The sequence below is a fragment of the Symphodus melops genome, assembly GCF_947650265.1.
Source record: "Symphodus melops genome assembly, chromosome: 23".
NCBI classification, from domain to species: Eukaryota; Metazoa; Chordata; class Actinopteri; order Labriformes; family Labridae; genus Symphodus; species Symphodus melops.
Window position 1 is genome coordinate 2,689,984 of NC_136713.1, and position 18,105 is coordinate 2,708,088.

Genomic DNA, 18,105 nt, shown 5'->3' on the forward strand with positions numbered 1-18,105 from the left:
CAGAAAGACTAGTGTGAACGCCGTCTGATACAAACTCAGCCACTGGCTTCTGGCACACACATACACACACACACACACATACACACACACACACACACACACACACACACACACACACACACACACACACACACACACACACACACACACACACACACACACACACACACACACACACACACACACACACACACACACACACACACACACACACACACACACACACACACACACACACACACACACACACACACACACACACACACACACACACAAACACCTGTCAGCAGACACACACACATAGATATCTGTGGTTTTTCAGACGCTGCAGAAACATAGATCAGGTAGAGACAGAGTTTGACTCCGTCTCTAGACATTAGACCTGTGTTCTGTGTCCGCCATCACGTGACCACATGTGGTCACGCTGCCATCCTGATCTCTCTCTCTCTCTCTCTCTCTCTCTCACTCTCACAGAAACACACAGAAACACACACACGTACCACGCTTGTTTGTTTTTGTTTGTTACCTGTAGTTTAGTTTATAATAGTTGTTGTTTGATTGAGTTTCATTGATTAACTTGATGTTTCTTTGTTAAAGAAATTCTGTTATAATTTAAAGAGCAGTTGTTTGTGATTACTGTGTATTTGCATTGTGACTTAGGCTGGGTGAAAGGGCTTTGTGTTCGGATTTCACACCTTCAATTAAGTACAGATTATTAATTATTAATGATATTGGTATTTAATGAATCAATTTGAGACTGATATTTGTAATATTTTGGTTGTTCCCTGATTTCAGGGTGGTGCCCCGAGTTTTTATTAAACTCAGTTTAATAATAATTATTGATTCATATTAATAATTAAATAAAGATAATTATTAATGTTAATTTGATAACTAAATTTTACTTTAGAAAACCCAACCTAATCATTGGTCAGGTATTCACTCAAACACCACTTACACCTCCATCTTCTTCCATATATGTAACTTTGTCATTTTATATTTACTTTTTATCTAACACTTTGTTTTCTTTGTCTAATTTTATTACAGCTGCTCTGTCATTCATTTGCCTTTGAATTCCCCCGGAGACAAATAAAGTGTTTTAAATTGAATTGAATTTACAGAGCCTTTAACACTAGGAGCGCCATACGGTCTAATTCACCTTTCCCAGATGATGTCTGTAACTTTCTTCAAATAAATTACATGTATCCTCTGGCACATGACTTTACCTAAATATGTGTTGATTGATGTTTTGAGCTGTTACAGGTTTGTAGAATAAATGACAAAAAAGTTAGAAGCATTTATACCCATTAGCGCCAAAAGTGGTCAAATTTACCAGCAGCCTATTTTTTGCGCCGTTTGTTTTTAATTTACCGTTGCCTAGCAACACGTCCTCGCGCACATCCTTTTCAAGCACGAGCGTACATTCTTTGAGGGAAAAGAATAGATTAGAAGACAACTGAATAGCAGATAAGAGATAAAAATAATAGATATAATAGACAATAGAGTTAGTATGAATAAGAAATAATAAGTTTGAAGAGCAGAGAAGAGAAGAGGACAGAAAAGAACAGAATAGAAAAGAACAGAAGAGAAGAGAACAGAATCGGCAAGTAGCTATAACATCAGCTAATTTCGCTAATCAAAGGATAAGAGGAAAGCAGATTGAATAGAAGAAAAGATAAATGGATAGACAAAAAAGAAATCTGACAGCCAAACAGGCTTTAGAACTTCTCCAAAATCTAGAAGAAGATAATTCAGATGGAGGAGACGTTTCGATGAGCGACTGGGAGATAGAGGACAGTTCAAGTACCGAGTCTGAAGACGAGTACAGACCAGTACCACCACCGCATAAAAAGCAGAGACCTGCCCCAGGACAAGAGGAAAGACACTCTCGAGGTAGGCATACTTTTTTTCTGAGCTATTGATTTCCGCAACAGCAGAACAATATTGTTTTCTAAGTCTGAAAATTTAAAAATCATAGCTGAAAAGATTAACATATAAGCCATATGACACTCCTCCGGACTGGAGCACATTATTACACACAAGAAGTAGGCTAAACTTGCTCTCTGGTTGTGACAAACATTTATGATTAGGCCAAAAGAGTTGAAAGAAGAGTTGACATTGTTTTGAGAGGATTGTTGGCCCTCTCTAACTAGAAATACTAATGTCTGAATCAACAGAGCAACCAGCAGCAGCTGCCCATGCCCTACAAGCAGCAACGCCAACACCACGATTGGAAGATGTGCAAGGTTGGTTATTTTAGTTTCTAAAAATATACTACGTCTATAGGCTAATAAAATATGTTTTATATTTGCTTCGTGGCAAATCTAGGCAACTATATTGTGAGAACATGGATTATTATACATAGTCTATTTTATTTCATTCAGGGAATTCCTGCTTTTATTTGTAGGCTACTTTATGTTCCTAATATTGATTAATCCTCTTGATTTACAGAGCAGCCACAAGGAATGGCAGACCAAAGTCTCCCTATCAGTCCACAAGTGAGAGCGCATTCTTTAGATGCAACAGGTAGGCTACATTTTCCTTTTGCAGCAGCAATAAACCAAACCTCAAAATGTATATATTCTTCTTTTTATTATAGGCTAATTGGATTAGTCCCGGACATAATTGCCACCTACACGGTGCGTTGCATGAAAGAAAAGTTTTAATTACGTCAAAAATATAACTTTAATTTACCCTTTTATGAATCCAAAATATACTATAAGTCCCCAAAAAAAACGAAATATACACTATGAGCCAGAAAGTTCAGTTTAAACTGTCTTTTTAATCTCTTTTTAATCCACAAAAAGCAATCTGCCGACGGTCGCTCATCCACAAATTATACTACCAACACGCTCATTTCAGTCAAAATAACTTTCTGATTGATATGACAGATATATGACGTGATTTTTTTGCAGGGCTGACGCCTACAACTGTGGAAACGGCGAAAGACGGGACACAATGGCAACTCATTAAGCCTGGAGCACAGCCAGGCAGACGTCAGTCGCAAAATGTTTTAACAGAAAATAGCGGCCCTACTGCACACGCAAGAAGGAACATTGATGATCCCCTCAGTGCCTTTTTATGTTTATTTGATAACTCAATGCTTCACCACATCCGTGATTGCACAGTGGCAGAGGCGCACAGGGTGCAAGGTGACAACACCTGGAATGTGTCTGTGGAGGAGCTCAGGGCTTTTATTGCGCTCCTATATGTGCGTGGGACATACAGCGGAAAGAACAGCAGTATGGAGAGTTTTTGGTCAGAGACCTGGGGGATTCCCTTTTTCAACTCAACAATGCCCCGCAACCGTTATAGAGAAATCATGCGCTATCTTCGTTTTGATCAAAAAGATAGCAGGCGTTCACGTCTCTCCAGTGACAAGTTTGCCCTGATATCAGAGGTGTGGGAAAAAAGGTGTGCAGAACTGCATTGCCTGCTACAAACCTGGTGCGCACATCACCGTGGACGAGCAGCTATTCCCCACAAAAGCGCGGTGCCGCTTCACGCAATATATGGGGAACAAACCCGACAAGTTCGGGATCAAGTTCTGGCTTGCGGCTGACGTGCAGAGCAAATACCTGCTCAATGGCTTCCCTTATCTGGGAAAGGATGAGAGCCGACCTGCTGGCCAGCGTTTAGGAGAGAGTGTGGTTTTGAAGTTGGTGCAGCCATTTGAGGGAAAGGGGAGAAATGTCACCACTGACAATTTTTTCACCTCCCTCTCACTTGTCAAACAACTGCGTGCAAAGAACACCAGCCTAGTGGGGACCATGAACAAGACCAGACGGGAGCTTCCTCCATCTGCGCAAGGCAGAGGGGAGTTGTTTTCCATAAAGGTGCTGAAAGCGGAGGGGGCTACGCTGACAGTATACCAGGGAAAAACAAATAAGAACGTGGCCATCCTCAGCACCGTGCATCCAGATGTCGAATGTGGGAAGGACAGAAAGAAAAAAACGGAAAGTGTAGTATTTTACAACTACACGAAAGTTGGTGTCGACGTCCTGGACCAGATGGCCAAACAGTGCTCCACCAAAGGGGGTACTCGCCGGTGGCCAGTGGCAGTCCTTTACAATATCTTGGACCTGGCTTCCATCAATGCACATATTCTGCACAAGAAATGTAGCAGCAAACCCATCGTGAGGAGGGCCTTTATCAGGCAGCTGGCCATGGAGCTGAGGGAGGACCACATCAAAGTGAAGCAGCCCAGCCTCAATGCTTGTGTGAGAGAGGTGCAGCCCGAGCCTAAAAGAAGGCAGTGCCAAATTAACAGCAGCTGCCTGCAAAATAAAACATGGGCCACATGTAAACAGTGCAAGTGCCCTGTCTGTGGCAAGTGCACAAGCAAAGTGGACACCTACTGCGCAGATTGCGAGTAAATAGACATTTAGTGACGCGCAGGTAATGTAAATATATAAATAATTCATTAGGGTAACAGTTTATGAGTAATAAAGAATGCATGTATGTATAGGATATTTATTGTTATTATGTGTATATAGTATGGTTTCGACAGAATTCCTCTTTGTTCTAAATTAAAAATATATTCCTTTCGGCTTTGTTCATTTAAATTAAATTTAAAATTCTACAAAAGAATATATGTAAATATTGTTGTGATTTCAAGTTTATAAAGGTTTATTTGAACCGACATCAATTGTTATCACGTTGTTCAAACAAATCTATTTAGTTCATCTTCGTTAATTAATTAATAAATTCATTTATGTAACCCCCAAGTTCTTGTACTTGTTTTTGTTGCCTCCTTCTTTCACTATGGTTATGGTAAGTTTCCTAACAAATAGTGTAGCCTGTACAATTTGTGGTTGTCTCTTCTGCATTTACTCTCTCCTCTCGACATAGCCTATCGCTGCGGCAACCAAAGGGTCAACATGTGTTTTGATAGCATTGATACATTATTCTAATTACTTGACAAAATGGTATGCTGGGATGTGCAGTGTCGTCAGAACCCGTTTCTGTCAAATACATAAATAAAAACTAATCATAATCTTTCGTGCGGCTGACACATTAATATTCAGGTAGGCTACTTTCCAGCTGCGGTAAAAAATACTGTGAGAATGAACATCTTGTCCAGAATCTTCTGTTTGTTTCAGACTCTTCCAATAGAAAGAAGAGAGAAACAGTTCAATGAGTGGGATAGACTAATATCACGGTACATATGGCGAGGGAAAAGACCAAGGAGAAGATTTCAAACTCTTCAACTGCAGAAGAAGAAGGGCGGTCTAAGACATTATGATATATCTACACAGTGGAGAACCCTGGTTTGCTGGCGCAGATCTGATTATCAAGCCAGATGGAAAACTACTGAAGAGAAGTTGTCAGAGAGCGTCCCAATCCAGGCGTGTTTAGGGGATCAACGATTGGTTGAAAAGCTCCTGGATAAAGGGAATAGCTGGATGAATTGATCCCTGAAAACATGGTTCAGTATTATCAGCAGGACTGGCCTGTCTGATGAAATAAAGATACTGAGGTGGTGCTGGCATGACCCCGACTTCACCCCCAACAAACTGGATGTTCCTTACAAGTGATGGACCAAACAAGGCCTCTCCTCTTACTCTTCTTTTTTTAACCAGTGTTGTGAAATGTTTAATGTTAAATGATTATTAACACACCTCGTAAGAAAAACAGGGCACCACCTGGCTGACCAGGAACAACTGTATTAATTATGGGAATTAATAAAGTTATTAATTATGAATTTGGATAGTTATTAATTATGAATTAAATCAACCTCATATCTGAATTATGAATTCTGGATCAATCGACAACCTGAAATCACACAAACAAGCTTCTGAGTTTTATGTGCAGAATTTAATGAAAGAAAAGGTGAACAATAACAGAATAATGACATGAATAAAATGTGTTATGAATGTGGAACCAAAATACAGTGACTGATATATTTGATGAAGGTGAACACCAGAAATGATAAATGTTATTATGACGACTTGAGTATGGTATTGTGGTTTAACGTTTGTCTGATAAACATGTTAATTTAGTTCGGGACAAAAAGTGGAGTGAACGGAGGAAAAACTTTAGATTAAAGGATAAACTGAACTGTGGGAAGTAAAAAGGACACCATGTGACACGACCCTCTGCAGGTTTGACCAGCTGTTGAATGCGTCTTACTTTGTTGTAGAATCAACGAATCCGCCTTAGAGGGACCGAAGAATTCTGCGGTCCAGAACTGCTTTGACAATTCAGGTCGGAGTCGGTTCTACTGTGCAATTGGGTCGCGTCCTGAGTGTCCAACGGCCTCCCGGAGAGCTCTGAGATTTATCCAAAAGTATTTCTGTTGATGAACAATCGTTAACTTCCTGCTAACTGAATGGCCAATTCAGTTAGTTCAGATAACGAGATCATTTAAGAGTCAATGGTGGGAAAAGGAATAATTCCAAAAATGATGAAAAACGATTTAATTAAAAATGCGCGTGCACGAGCCTTAACGGGAGTTTCTCAAGGCTTAAAAAGTCTTTGACAATAATCTCATACAAGTTTTCATAGCTGCCTATAGAGGGCACTCTGGGATTCAAATCATTTGCAGGTTGTATAGAGGGCTACAAGAGGAACACAGAGAACATACCACCTACATCAAACACAAACGGGAAAAGGAAACTAACTTCCACATCTGTGAAGAAGCTTTTGGGAAAATACTGTGAGTTTGAGTGGAAGATCACAAGCTCCATCTCATGGAGAACATTGGGTTGGAAGAGTCTGATTAGATACTTTATTAAAGCTGTTCAGAAATCTCATGACACAGACTCTATCTCACTTCTCTTCAGTGCTATCTCCTGGCTCCTGGGCCCAACCCCACATAGTTCTAGACCGGCCGTGTTAAGGATGGTCCCAAAGCTCTTATACTGAAAGAAGGAGAGAGGAGGGAGATCTGAGGAGAGAGCTGACTTTACCCAAGTCTTTTTACTGACAGACAATATCTCTGTGCATCTCTGCTGGGAGGGACTAAGACACAAGTGGAGGACACTTGGATGCAATGAAGGGAACTGAGATGTACCCATAGACTCTTCTAGCTGCTGGAGGAATTGTGGCTCACAGGAAGCAAATCACTACCACCTGTTCTGTCCTAAAAAACACAGCTTCTGCTGTGAGATCCACAGAGAACCAACAGATGTCTTTAAAGTCAGATGTTACCCAGGAATGGGACCAAGTCTTCCTTGCTAACCTGCATTCATCCACTAAACCAAATACTCATTTGGAAGCCTGAGCATTGCTGGCAGAAAGGCCATAACAAAGAAATGTTCCTCCACCAGTGGAAGACTGCTACCATGTAGTTCATGGAATCTATTCAATGACACAGATCACTTGTTCTCTGAAGCTTCACAAAAACTCATTTGAGGATCTCTGGATAAAATGAAAATCCTATATCTCCCCTAAACTCCCATCTTTTCTTTCAACTGCTTTCCTTTAGTTATGAACCCCTGTATACTTTGTTGTTGTCTTTGTTTTTCTTTTCAGTGGGAGATCACCTCATCTCTTACATCGGATTTATTTTGTTCTGTGTTAAAGCACAAAAACATAAAAAGAGGAATCACTCTATTGTTTAAGCACAAATGACTGTACTGTACAAATGTCTCTGAATATGTGTGATTACAAATACAATTTAAAAAAAGACATATGACTGAAATGAAGTGTGAGCTGATTCCTCTGTCAGTCCCTGATGGATGAAGCTCTCCTCAGCTTGCAGAGCTTCTCCACACACAAAATGGTGGAGGTTCCTCCTCTGTGGATCATCAGCTGCTCCTCTCTGCACCATCAGAGTCCTGATCACTCACATTATCACAGATATCTCCATCTAATGAGAGAAGAAGAGAGATGACAGAAATCATTTTCATCAGCTGGGAGTCATCAGATTCCCCCACAGCGCTGTAACTAAGCTCCGCCCCCACTCCACCTTTGGACTTTAACACTGAACGGTTTCATGTTGGTGTCTGAGTGTGAGTTTACACTGAGTTATGAGAGCTTCACGTCCACACACACTCAGACACACACAGCGTCGTTCTGTCCTACCAGCTCTGACAGCCGACTGTTCTCCTCTCCACTTTAAAGAGTCAGAGCAACACATTCAGTTCAGAGAAGAAACAGGACTTATTATAGTCAGGTCAAAGGTCAACTAACCATGGGAGGAAAATAGAAGAAGGCGTAGTTTGGACATGAATCCTCTCTGATGTTTCTTTGTTTCTGTCAGTTGTCCTTCCTGCATTTGTTCCTGCAGCTGTGTAACTTTAGTCTTTGAGCCTGTTTGTCTTCAACTTCTTCATATTATTCATATCGTTTATTCACAGTCTGTGAGATATGGTGATAGGTTATATGAAGATAGCTCCGCCCCTTTTATGAAACTCTGGGTTTACTTCTCAGGATGATCACCAGCTTCATGTGACTGTTCAGCACCATCTCTTCTATCAGGGTTAGTGAAGCCAGATCACAGAAAACAAACCCTGAGTATGTTGAACTCTCTTTGTAGTAGAGAACCAAGAAAAGGATTTCTCCAACAACAAACAACAAGAATGTAAATATATGTATGAGCTGATATGTGGAGGCTTTACTAAAGAACACTGAGAGACTGACCTCACAGTCTTCAGTCCATAGTTTGGATTCTTCTGAAGATCACTCAGCAGCTTCACTCCTGAATCCTGCAGCTTGTTCCCTCTCAGGTGCAGCTCTCTGAGATGGGAGGGGTTGGACTTCAGAGCTGAGGCCAGAGAAGAACAGCTGATCTCTGACAAACTGCAGAACTCCAATCTGAATAAAGAATAAAAGAAGAATAAAAATAATGTGTAATCCAGTCACATGTGTTCAGATTGTGATGAGTATCTCAACATCACTTTGTCCTGATGAATCAAGTTTTCTCTAAATGATTAGAGGATCATTTCTGATTGTGTATTCACTAAATCTAAATCCTCCAAATGTCAGCTCAACATTCATCCAGCTGTTCATGTGCACAGATGAAGAACAGGCTGCTGATCTCAGTCAGCTCTGTGATGTCACTACATTTATCAAATCAGACATTATTCAATCACAAGTCTTCATGATTTCACTTCTTAACAGAACCAGAGGAAACCAGAGGCTTCATGTACACCTTGTTCAACTTTACTTCACAGAGTCACAAAAACATTTTCACATCAAATCTCTAAATTATTCAGAAACTTCAAGAATAAGAAATCTCCTAAATCATTAAATATCCAGAGATTTAAATTCAGACAAATACTGAAAATATATAAATCCTGAAATGTGCAACAATGGAGGATGTGGATTGAAATGATTCAAATGAATGACACAGTCAGTGATCTGACCTCAGAGTCTCCAGTCTGCAGTTTGGACTCTGCAGATAATCACACAGCAGCTTCACTCCTGAATCCTGCAGCTTGTTGTAAGTCAGGTCCAGCTCTCTGAGATGGGAGGGGTTGGACTTCAGAGCTGAGGCCAGAGAAGAACAGCTGATCTCTGACAAACTGCAGTACTCCAATCTGAATAAAGAATAAAAGAAGTAAATGTAGATGACAGTGAGCTTTATACATGAATGTGTGATGTTGTCCACATGAACACACTGATGTGATCATCTGTTCATTCACACATTGAAGGACTTCATAGTGATTCATTCATGTTTTTGTACTTCCTGATCATTCTTAGATTGAAACGTACAATATGTTGAATTTTATTAGAATCTTAACATTTAAATTAGAGCTGCAGCTATCGAATATTTTAGTAATTGAGTATTCTATCGAATATCCGAATCGATTAATCGAATAAATCATGCTTTTGCTTAATTAAGCTTTAACTCGTCTCGGGTCGTCCCTACAAACCTGCTTCTTTACAGTTTCCATGGTAACGCCTGCTTGTTACAACCAACCATGTTTTAATGGCTGAAATAACAAATAGTGTTTTGTGTAGCCTACACATCTGTTACATTTAATTGAGAAAGCATTATGTTCTGTTGAATCAATCACAGATTCAATCATTTTGTCAGATCAGGAAATTGAGAAAATTTTCTTGTGTGCATTCAACGCGCTCACAGACTACAGAGACTACAGAGTAGTGATGTGTCGGCTCTAAGACTCGGCTCTTTGAAGTGAACGACAGGAGCCGGCTCGTCATTGGAAGCCAGATGGGAGCCGATTAGTTTTTGTCTTGTCTTTTTTCTGTTAAAGCCGGATATCATTGGTGAAGATGTGCGGTTGCGTCTGTGTCCTCACTGAGCAGGGGGAGGGGAGGGGTTATACACACAGCAGACGAACAGGAGAGAGAGACAGAGGTTGACACATCTGTTATGTCCTCCTCGTATTTTTCTTTAAGTTTCGTTTCATTAAAACTGAAAGTAAACACAGTCGCGAGTCTCCCGACGTGACTGCAGGGTTTTTTTTTTTAGAACGGCATTTAAATGAATCGGAGCAACGATGTAACGCAGTTTTAAGAGGCAGCGTCAATTAAGTTATTTGTTGCAACAAGAAAGGCCGGGGATGATCAGGCAAAGAGGAGAGGAGATATGTTTATTTTGAACTTGATTTTTTAGAGAGGATTTGATGTAGTGTTCCTTCATTTTGAGACATTGTCACCATTTAGTGTCTATGTGTTTAGGTGAGTGTATAAATAAAAGTGTGTTTATATCATAAACATTTGATATAATGCATATTTTTACAAAAAATCTGAAGAGCCACTTGGGAGCCGACAGAGCCGGCTCTTTTTGGTGAGCCGAGCCAAAAGAGCCGGTTCTCTAAAAAGAGGTGGAATTCCCATCACTACTACAGAGAGTAGTCTCTGTAGACAGTGACAGACAGTCTGTCATAGACGTATGTGTGTGACAGAGACTGTGAGAGGACGTAGCTATCGTTATGTTAGCTGCAGACACGGAGAGAGTGAACGGAGAAAAGCCGACGGTTTGACCGGATCACGTGTTCCCGGCTCGGTCGTATGGATCACGGATCAACTGTGTGCTGACTAAAAGTTAAAAGGGGCGCGCCGCGCTCGTGTGTGTGTGTGTGTGTGTGTGTGTGTTAGCGCTGAAATGTCTGTGTGTCAGAGAGAGGAGCAGGTAGCTGCAGCTACATTAAACATGTTTTATACTCATAGAAAAGTTTTGATAACGCAAAAAAACAAACTTAGCAAAGCCTCGAGGCAGCGAAAATTCCTCAATGAATTTTTGTAATCAAGTTATTCGAGGAATCGTTTCAGCTCTAATTTAAATATCTGAATTCATTTCAAATGGACTAAACCCATGTTATATATCTTTTTATTGTTGAGTATTTACATCACATCAAATATTTCCAACAGTGATCAGAGTCAGAGAAATATTAGAGATGTAACTGGACGTGTCTTGTCTTGGCGGCAGATTAGGGCTGGGTGATATATCCAGTTTTTAAGATATATGGATATATATTCACACATGATATAAGACAATATCTTTAATATGGATATAGTTCATGTTGCATTAAAATATAGTTCTACACGTCTTCTGTAGAGCTGACAGTTCAGCTATTTCTCATCTCACTGTGTCTCCCTCTTCACCCTGCTCCTCTCTCTCTATCTCTCTCTCTCTCTCTCTCTCTGAGCCTAACTCTAAAAACTCAATGGATAACAAAGCACTGTGTGTATTGAGGACAGCCAGAATAGTAGTTATTTAGCTAACTCTTCCTCCCAGCATGCTCTGCAACAGCTAACACATGTTGCTGTGAAGTTTAGGGTGAATAAAAGCAGTCGTCTCCCATTGTTCTCTCTCTTCAAATGCTTCCAGCATCCAGAGACACAAGTCTACTCCTGCTTCACAGCACGCTGCTCTTTGTTTCAATGTTTTGGCGTGCAGGCAACCCGAGGCCTCAAGGAATGACAGTGTTCTGAATCCCCAGCTTGCATCATCCATTGAACGCATCTCGACTGAGATTCTCGGAGAGCGTCTTATTCGCAGACCGAATTAAAAACGGTATTTAGAGAGTGTAAAGATCACGTCTGGTTCCATCCTGCAATGAACAGGACAACCACGGAGATCGCCTCGCTCCACAGAGAACACACCGATCCTGCTCATCCTCTGGGAACCGCCGCCGCCATCACAACTCATCTGCACAGAAACAGACTGGAGATCTGATTTCATGGTGGGACCTTTCCCCTCCTCAACCGCAGACAAACGCTTTACAAGTGAGGCTGAATCAGGTCTGAGCAGTGAGCTTTAGAGAGTGTGTTTAATAACTGAGTCATTCATGTGAAGTTGTGAAGATAATATTTGCTTCTTATCTGACCACTGCGTCTCTGGTTTGACTAGTTTAAAAGCTCTTTGTCCGCTGCGTCCCGTGTGTGTTTCTCTGTGAACTCTAGCGTTATATCCGGGTAATATCTTCATGTTCAGGGAGACCAGTGTAAACACTGTCTAACAGAAATTCAGCCTCTGGCTTCTAGTGTTCAACTTCATTATTCACAAGTTGTGCACGAGTTTCAGAGTATGATCCAGCATCTTCAGACCACACACACACACACACACACACACACACACACACACACACACACACACACACACACACACACACACACACACACACACACACACACACACACACACACACACACACACACACACACACACACACACACACACACACACACACACACACACACACACACACACACACACACACACACACAGACACACACACAAGACCAGGAGCCTGTACTAAGAAGTGAGTTTAACATATCCAGGGTCTCTTTGGCTGATCTGGCTTCACTAACCCTGACATTAGAGATCATGATTAACAGTCCTATTGTAGCGGTTTTAAGGGGTCTTTTTTGTAGGGGTGCCAGCCGGTATCTCAACCGACAATGAACAAAGTTGTATAAGATATAAATTTGTTCCAACCACCACAAAGCTATCCTCTAGTTCTTTGAACCAGACATTATTCCATATTAGAACAATCAACAATACACATAAACACTAGAATTTCACACAAAGCCATGAAGTGGAGAATGAATGGAAATGTATTAAATTAACCAAATCTCACGTCCATCAAAAATAACCCACAGTCAGTGTCTTTTCACAGTTCTTCAAGATTTTAGTGACAACAAAAAAGAGCGGGCAGCCGCGGACTACAACGCCGGTAACCGGGATTTACGGACGCCGCCATCTTGGTGTGTACGTACCACTTTTATATCAGGGAGCTCAATGGCCATAGAGGAACGCGTCACAGGGCGTGGAGCAGGCGGAAAAGGTATTTTCCTCTCGGCGGATCGCCACACTATGAAGCTGATTATCAACATGAGAAGTCAACTCTGAGTTTCAGAGAACGGGGCGGAGTTATCTTTATATAACCTATCACAATCATCACAGAGTCTCATGTCAGCAGATCATCATATCTAACAAACTCTGATCAAACTATATTAATAATATAAATATGTTTATTATTATTAAACATCTTTTTTTTTTTCTTCTCGAGCTCTCAAGGAAGACGGACGTTTTTTCTCATCTCGTCCTTGTGTGTGTTCCCATTGCTTCTGTCTCGTCTGAATACACTGGAGTGTTTCTTTCTCTCTGTGTCTCCGGAATCAATCAGCTAATATGGAATTAATAAGCTGGGCTCTCAACGCAATTGACAAGATCTTTTCTATAAGATCCACTGGACCGGGGGAGTCCACCTGGCCGAATGGAACGAACGCTGCTGGATACGTGGAACACATGGAGAGTCGTGTACCTGGGAGTGCTATCGTTGGAAGATGTTGAGCATGTGTACATATTCGGCTTCATGTTCACCAGTCTAATGCTGATTGGCCTTGGCATAGCTCTGGTGTACCGGAAAATTGGGAAGACGGCAGCTCCGGCGGTAGCACCGGGGCTGCCAGTCATGGTAACTGACATGGGCAAAGCTGTTGGAGCACAGACTGTGGCGCTGGCAGAGCGAGGCCGAAGAACGGATGGCATCTGGGGAAAGCTCACTGCGATGAAAGGCGAGTTGAATCTGTTGAGAGACAGACTTGAAAAAACTTTAGGGGGGAAAGAAAAACCTGTGTCCCCTCGTCCTAAAAGAGTTTGTTAGATGCAATTCAGACCCCCAGACAGAAAAGAAAATTTCCTCCACGGCTCTTTGCTGCTGTAACACTGTAAATGTATCCGCTCGTGAGATGAATAAAGGATTATCTTATCTTATCTTATCTTTAAGACAAACAGGCTCCAAAGACTAAAGTTTCACAGCTGCAGCAACAAATGCAGGAAGAACAAAAGGACAAAAAAATGAAAATCAGCGAGTATAAACGTGCAGCTTATTATATTTGTTCCATGGTTAGTTGACCTTTGACCTGACTAGAATAAGTCCTGTTTCTTCTCTGAACTGAATGTGTTGCTGTGACTCTTTAAAGTGGAGAGGAGAACAGTTTGAGAAGTTCAGCTGCAGCTCTGACCATCACAAACAGAGCGGCATGGAGACACTAAACATTCAGATGAAGATATCATTCAAAGACAGAAGAAAATATTCATAACTGAACATCTGTGTGGGGGGAGTTGGTGTCTGTGTGGGGGGAGTTGGGGGGGGGGGGGGGGGGGGGGGCCAAACTCCCCCCACACAGACACCTGGTGTTTTGCCGGAAGAGCCGAGGCCAAGGACGTCTCCATTGAGTGGGACTGTGTAATCGCAATGTTATCAGCTAACTCTGAGAGACACCGAGGTTGTCTCCACAGCACATGCAGTGTTTTCGCCGGATATCGCGACTGAGAACATTCTGACCTGAGCGAGCCCGGGGAAGCCAGGCACACACACGCACACACACACGCACACACACACACACACCCTGCACACACCGTCTTCCCTCCCACCCTGACACTTACTGCTACTGTGTACATGTTTGTGTCCTCGGTAATGTTTTTTCCCTGCATTCAATCTGTGCCTCCCTCTGCAGGAGGGAGACAGAAGAAAATATTCGTAACTGAATATCTTCAACTCAAAGGCTCTGGTGTTTTTTCTGTTGAAGGATATCAGTGAAAAATAATCATGAACTTAACAGACTATAGTCTAATGTAAAATCATGCAGGACACATGAAGTGTCCTCCCCCCTCTTGATCAGCTCCGGGAGCTCCATGATCAAAGATCTGATCTTCACAGTTTGATCTCTTATCTCCAACATAACCTGCTCCGGAGCAGGTTAGGTGTTCAGCGTCAGTTACCATGGCGATAAACCCAGGTAAGAAGTCAACGACCCTCGTAGGACTGAAACCCAGAGTTAACCCTGAAGTGACCTCGCTGACCTCAAATCCTGCTTTGTAGTACAGACCCGAGGTTAGGAGACCTGTGTTGAGTGACCGCCATCATGTGACCACACGTGGTTACACCACCATCTAGATCCCTCGCTCTACCCTCCTTTCTCACACACACACACACACACACACACACACACACTTGTGTGTTTATACTTTGTGTTGTGTAGTTTAGTTTATAACAGTTATTTGTTTGATGAACTTGATGTTTCTTTGTTAAAAATATGCTGTTATCATTTAAAGAGCAGTTGTGAATTAATTAATTAAAGAGCAGGAATTCATTCCAGACTTGTAATATTTGGTTATAACGGTAAATTATATTTGATAATAGTATTTTTACACCTTTAGTATCAGAAGGTTTTATAGTTTGAATAGTTTGACACTTTTTTAAATAGTTTCAAGTTTTAAATAGTTTTCTGCCATCGGGCAGGTTTAGACATGAAACAAAGAAATCAGAACCAACATTTGGGATTTCAAATTAGTTTCATAAAAAAAATCTTTTAAAGGGATTTTCATTAAAAAAGGAATACCATATTTTTCGGATGATAAGTCGCAGTTTTTTTTCATAGTTTGGCCGGGGGTGCGACTTATACTCTGGAGCGACTTATGTGTGAAATTATTAACACATTACTGTAAAATATCAAATAATAGCCCGGGCTATTAAGTTGATCTCATTATTTATCTCATTCACGTAAGAGACTAGGCGTATATCAGCAATCCTCACACACAAATACGTCAACCAATCAAAATTCAGCGGGGGCGGGTCATGGTAGAAGAAGGAAGCGGCGCATTGTTTACCTTTGGAGTTGGTGGAGTTGTGCAGAAGTGACACCGAGGAAGATTTCATTGGATTTAGTGATTAAGAGTGACACTGATTGTTTGGTGAACTTGTAGCAGGTTCTATATGCTGTAATTCTTTGAATGACTCTTACCGTAAAATGTTACGTTAACATACCAGGCACATTCTCAGTTCGCTGTTTATGCGTCATATAAAGTACGCTTATTCAGCCTGTTGTTCTCTATTCTATTTTTATTTTAAAGATGAAAGATGAAATGTCTATTCTTGGTGTGGGATTTTATCTAATAAATTTCCCCCAAAAATGCAACTTATACTCCAGTGTGACTTCTATATGTTTTTTCCCTTCTATATTATGCATTTTCGGCTGGTGTGATTAATTTACAATCCAAAAAATACGTTAAGTTCATGTACGTGGTTTTTTAAGTTTGTTTGTCTGGGACATGATGTTTCCCAATTCTCAAGAATGGGTGAAATTCAAACACATTCAACACCGTTTCTATTATATTCATATCTATATTACAGTCAGTGATCTGACCTCAGAGTCTCCAGTCTGCAGTTTGGACTCTGCAGTCCCTCACACAGCAGCTTCACTCCTGAATCCTGCAGGTAGTTGTTGTTCAGGTCCAGCTCTCTGAGATGGGAGGGGTTGGATTTCAGAGCTGAGGCCACGACGTCACAGTGAGTCTCTGAGAGTCCACAGTCAGAAAGTCTGCAGTGACACATATAATAGAAAATTAATAGTCATGAAAGAAGCGTTGATATTCACGTCTCACATCTGATGATTGAAGTTTGACAGGTCCTGTTTGGTCTTAACTTTACACATCAGTGGAATCTCTCACTGAGTCTCCTCACTGCTTTTCAAACCTGCACATTCTTCATCTTTCAATCATTTACTAAATGTTACAGATGTGTAACCCTGCTGCTAAAACAGCTTAAAATAGTTATTAAAAGAGTCATGAACAACATCATTATTGGTTTAGTTCATCAGTTCATGTATTTATTTGATGTAACACACTCGAGCTGTGATTACTAAGTCAGTGAGTTTATTGTTGCAGTTTTGTACGACTAAAATCAACAGTAGTTTTGCAGTGCAGATTGATGTGCAGCAAAGTAAAAGTCTGCGATGCAGGACGAGAGATTCTTTTTTTATGAAGCCAGAGTGAGTAAGAGATGGTCACCATGTTGTCACCATGTTAAATGTAGAAGTTGATAAACAGCAGCACTAAGTGATAAAGATGGACAGAGGATAATTCATCAGTTAGGAGTGAGAAGAGTTCCTGTAGAAGTCATGAAACTGAGTGAAGTGTGTGTCATCTTAAAAAGCTGCACTTCACATGTCTCAGTCAGCCAGCTGCTCACTTCATTGAGCTCGTTTTTCTGCCTGTTAGCAAACAAGTTATGGCTTTGTAAAGTCATTCAAACCAGTTCATGTGATTTAGTGATCCTGTAACTAATAAAGGTAAACATCATTCATGCTCATGATTTCATTTAGAGGTCAAAATCCTGATTTGACTCAAACAAAGCTGCTGTTCCTTAAACTGTGTGTGTGTGTGTGTGTGTGTGTGTGTGTGTGTGTGTGTGTGTGTGTGTGTGTGTGTGTGTGTGTGTGTGTGTGTGTGTGTGTGTGTGTGTGTGTGTGTGTGTGTGTGTGTGTGTGTGTGTGTGCGTGTGCGTGTGTGTGTGGTTACTGTGCTCAGGACCTCGCTCCTCCAGAACCTAGAAAGACGTGCATTTATCCAGGAGGGTTACACATGGAAACACATGGAGTTTGATTTAGGATGAGCTCATGTCTATAGTGATCTAAAGTGGGATCTATTCAGAGGACTCTCTCTGCAGTAGAAAACCATTTGAAAGTCATTGAACAGTAACTCTGGAGGAGGACCATCTCATTCTCCAGCCGTCTGACTCACTTCTATAAAGGTGAAAATACAGAGACTGCTGCAGAATGATCCAGAAATCAAACAAGTCAGCCAAGAATCAAATGTAGTGAGGTGAAGGATCTCCTGTAAGAACACTTTATCTGTGATCTACCTGCTGACATGTTCAGAGATGATGCTCATGATTGATTAGT

At 41.2% G+C, this 18,105-nt stretch overlaps 2 protein-coding genes and 1 long non-coding RNA gene across 3 annotated transcripts in view; 1 reads left to right on the forward strand and 2 right to left on the reverse strand.

Annotated features, from left to right (window-relative positions):
- Nucleotides 1-5,792: 5,792 nt before the first annotated feature.
- The window catches only part of LOC306818854 (NLR family CARD domain-containing protein 3-like), a 54,264-nt gene continuing 41,951 nt past the window's right edge, over nucleotides 5,793-18,105 (reverse strand). The window contains exon 11 of the mRNA XM_079336578.1: nucleotides 5,793-7,810. Within this exon, the coding sequence (XP_079192704.1) occupies nucleotides 7,795-7,810 (16 nt within the window). The 3' untranslated portion in view covers nucleotides 5,793-7,794. The remainder of the gene's footprint in view (nucleotides 7,811-18,105) is intronic.
- Nucleotides 7,817-18,105, reverse strand: part of LOC306818853 (uncharacterized protein) — a 137,817-nt gene continuing 127,528 nt past the window's right edge. Inside the window, exon 16 of the mRNA XM_079336577.1 lies at nucleotides 7,817-8,757. Coding sequence (XP_079192703.1) covers nucleotides 8,424-8,757 — 334 coding nt within the window. The 3' untranslated portion in view covers nucleotides 7,817-8,423. The remainder of the gene's footprint in view (nucleotides 8,758-18,105) is intronic.
- Nucleotides 13,098-13,991, forward strand: LOC306818869. The gene is made up of 2 exons (XR_013778377.1): nucleotides 13,098-13,202; nucleotides 13,428-13,991. It is a non-coding gene; the product is annotated as an uncharacterized lncRNA (long non-coding RNA).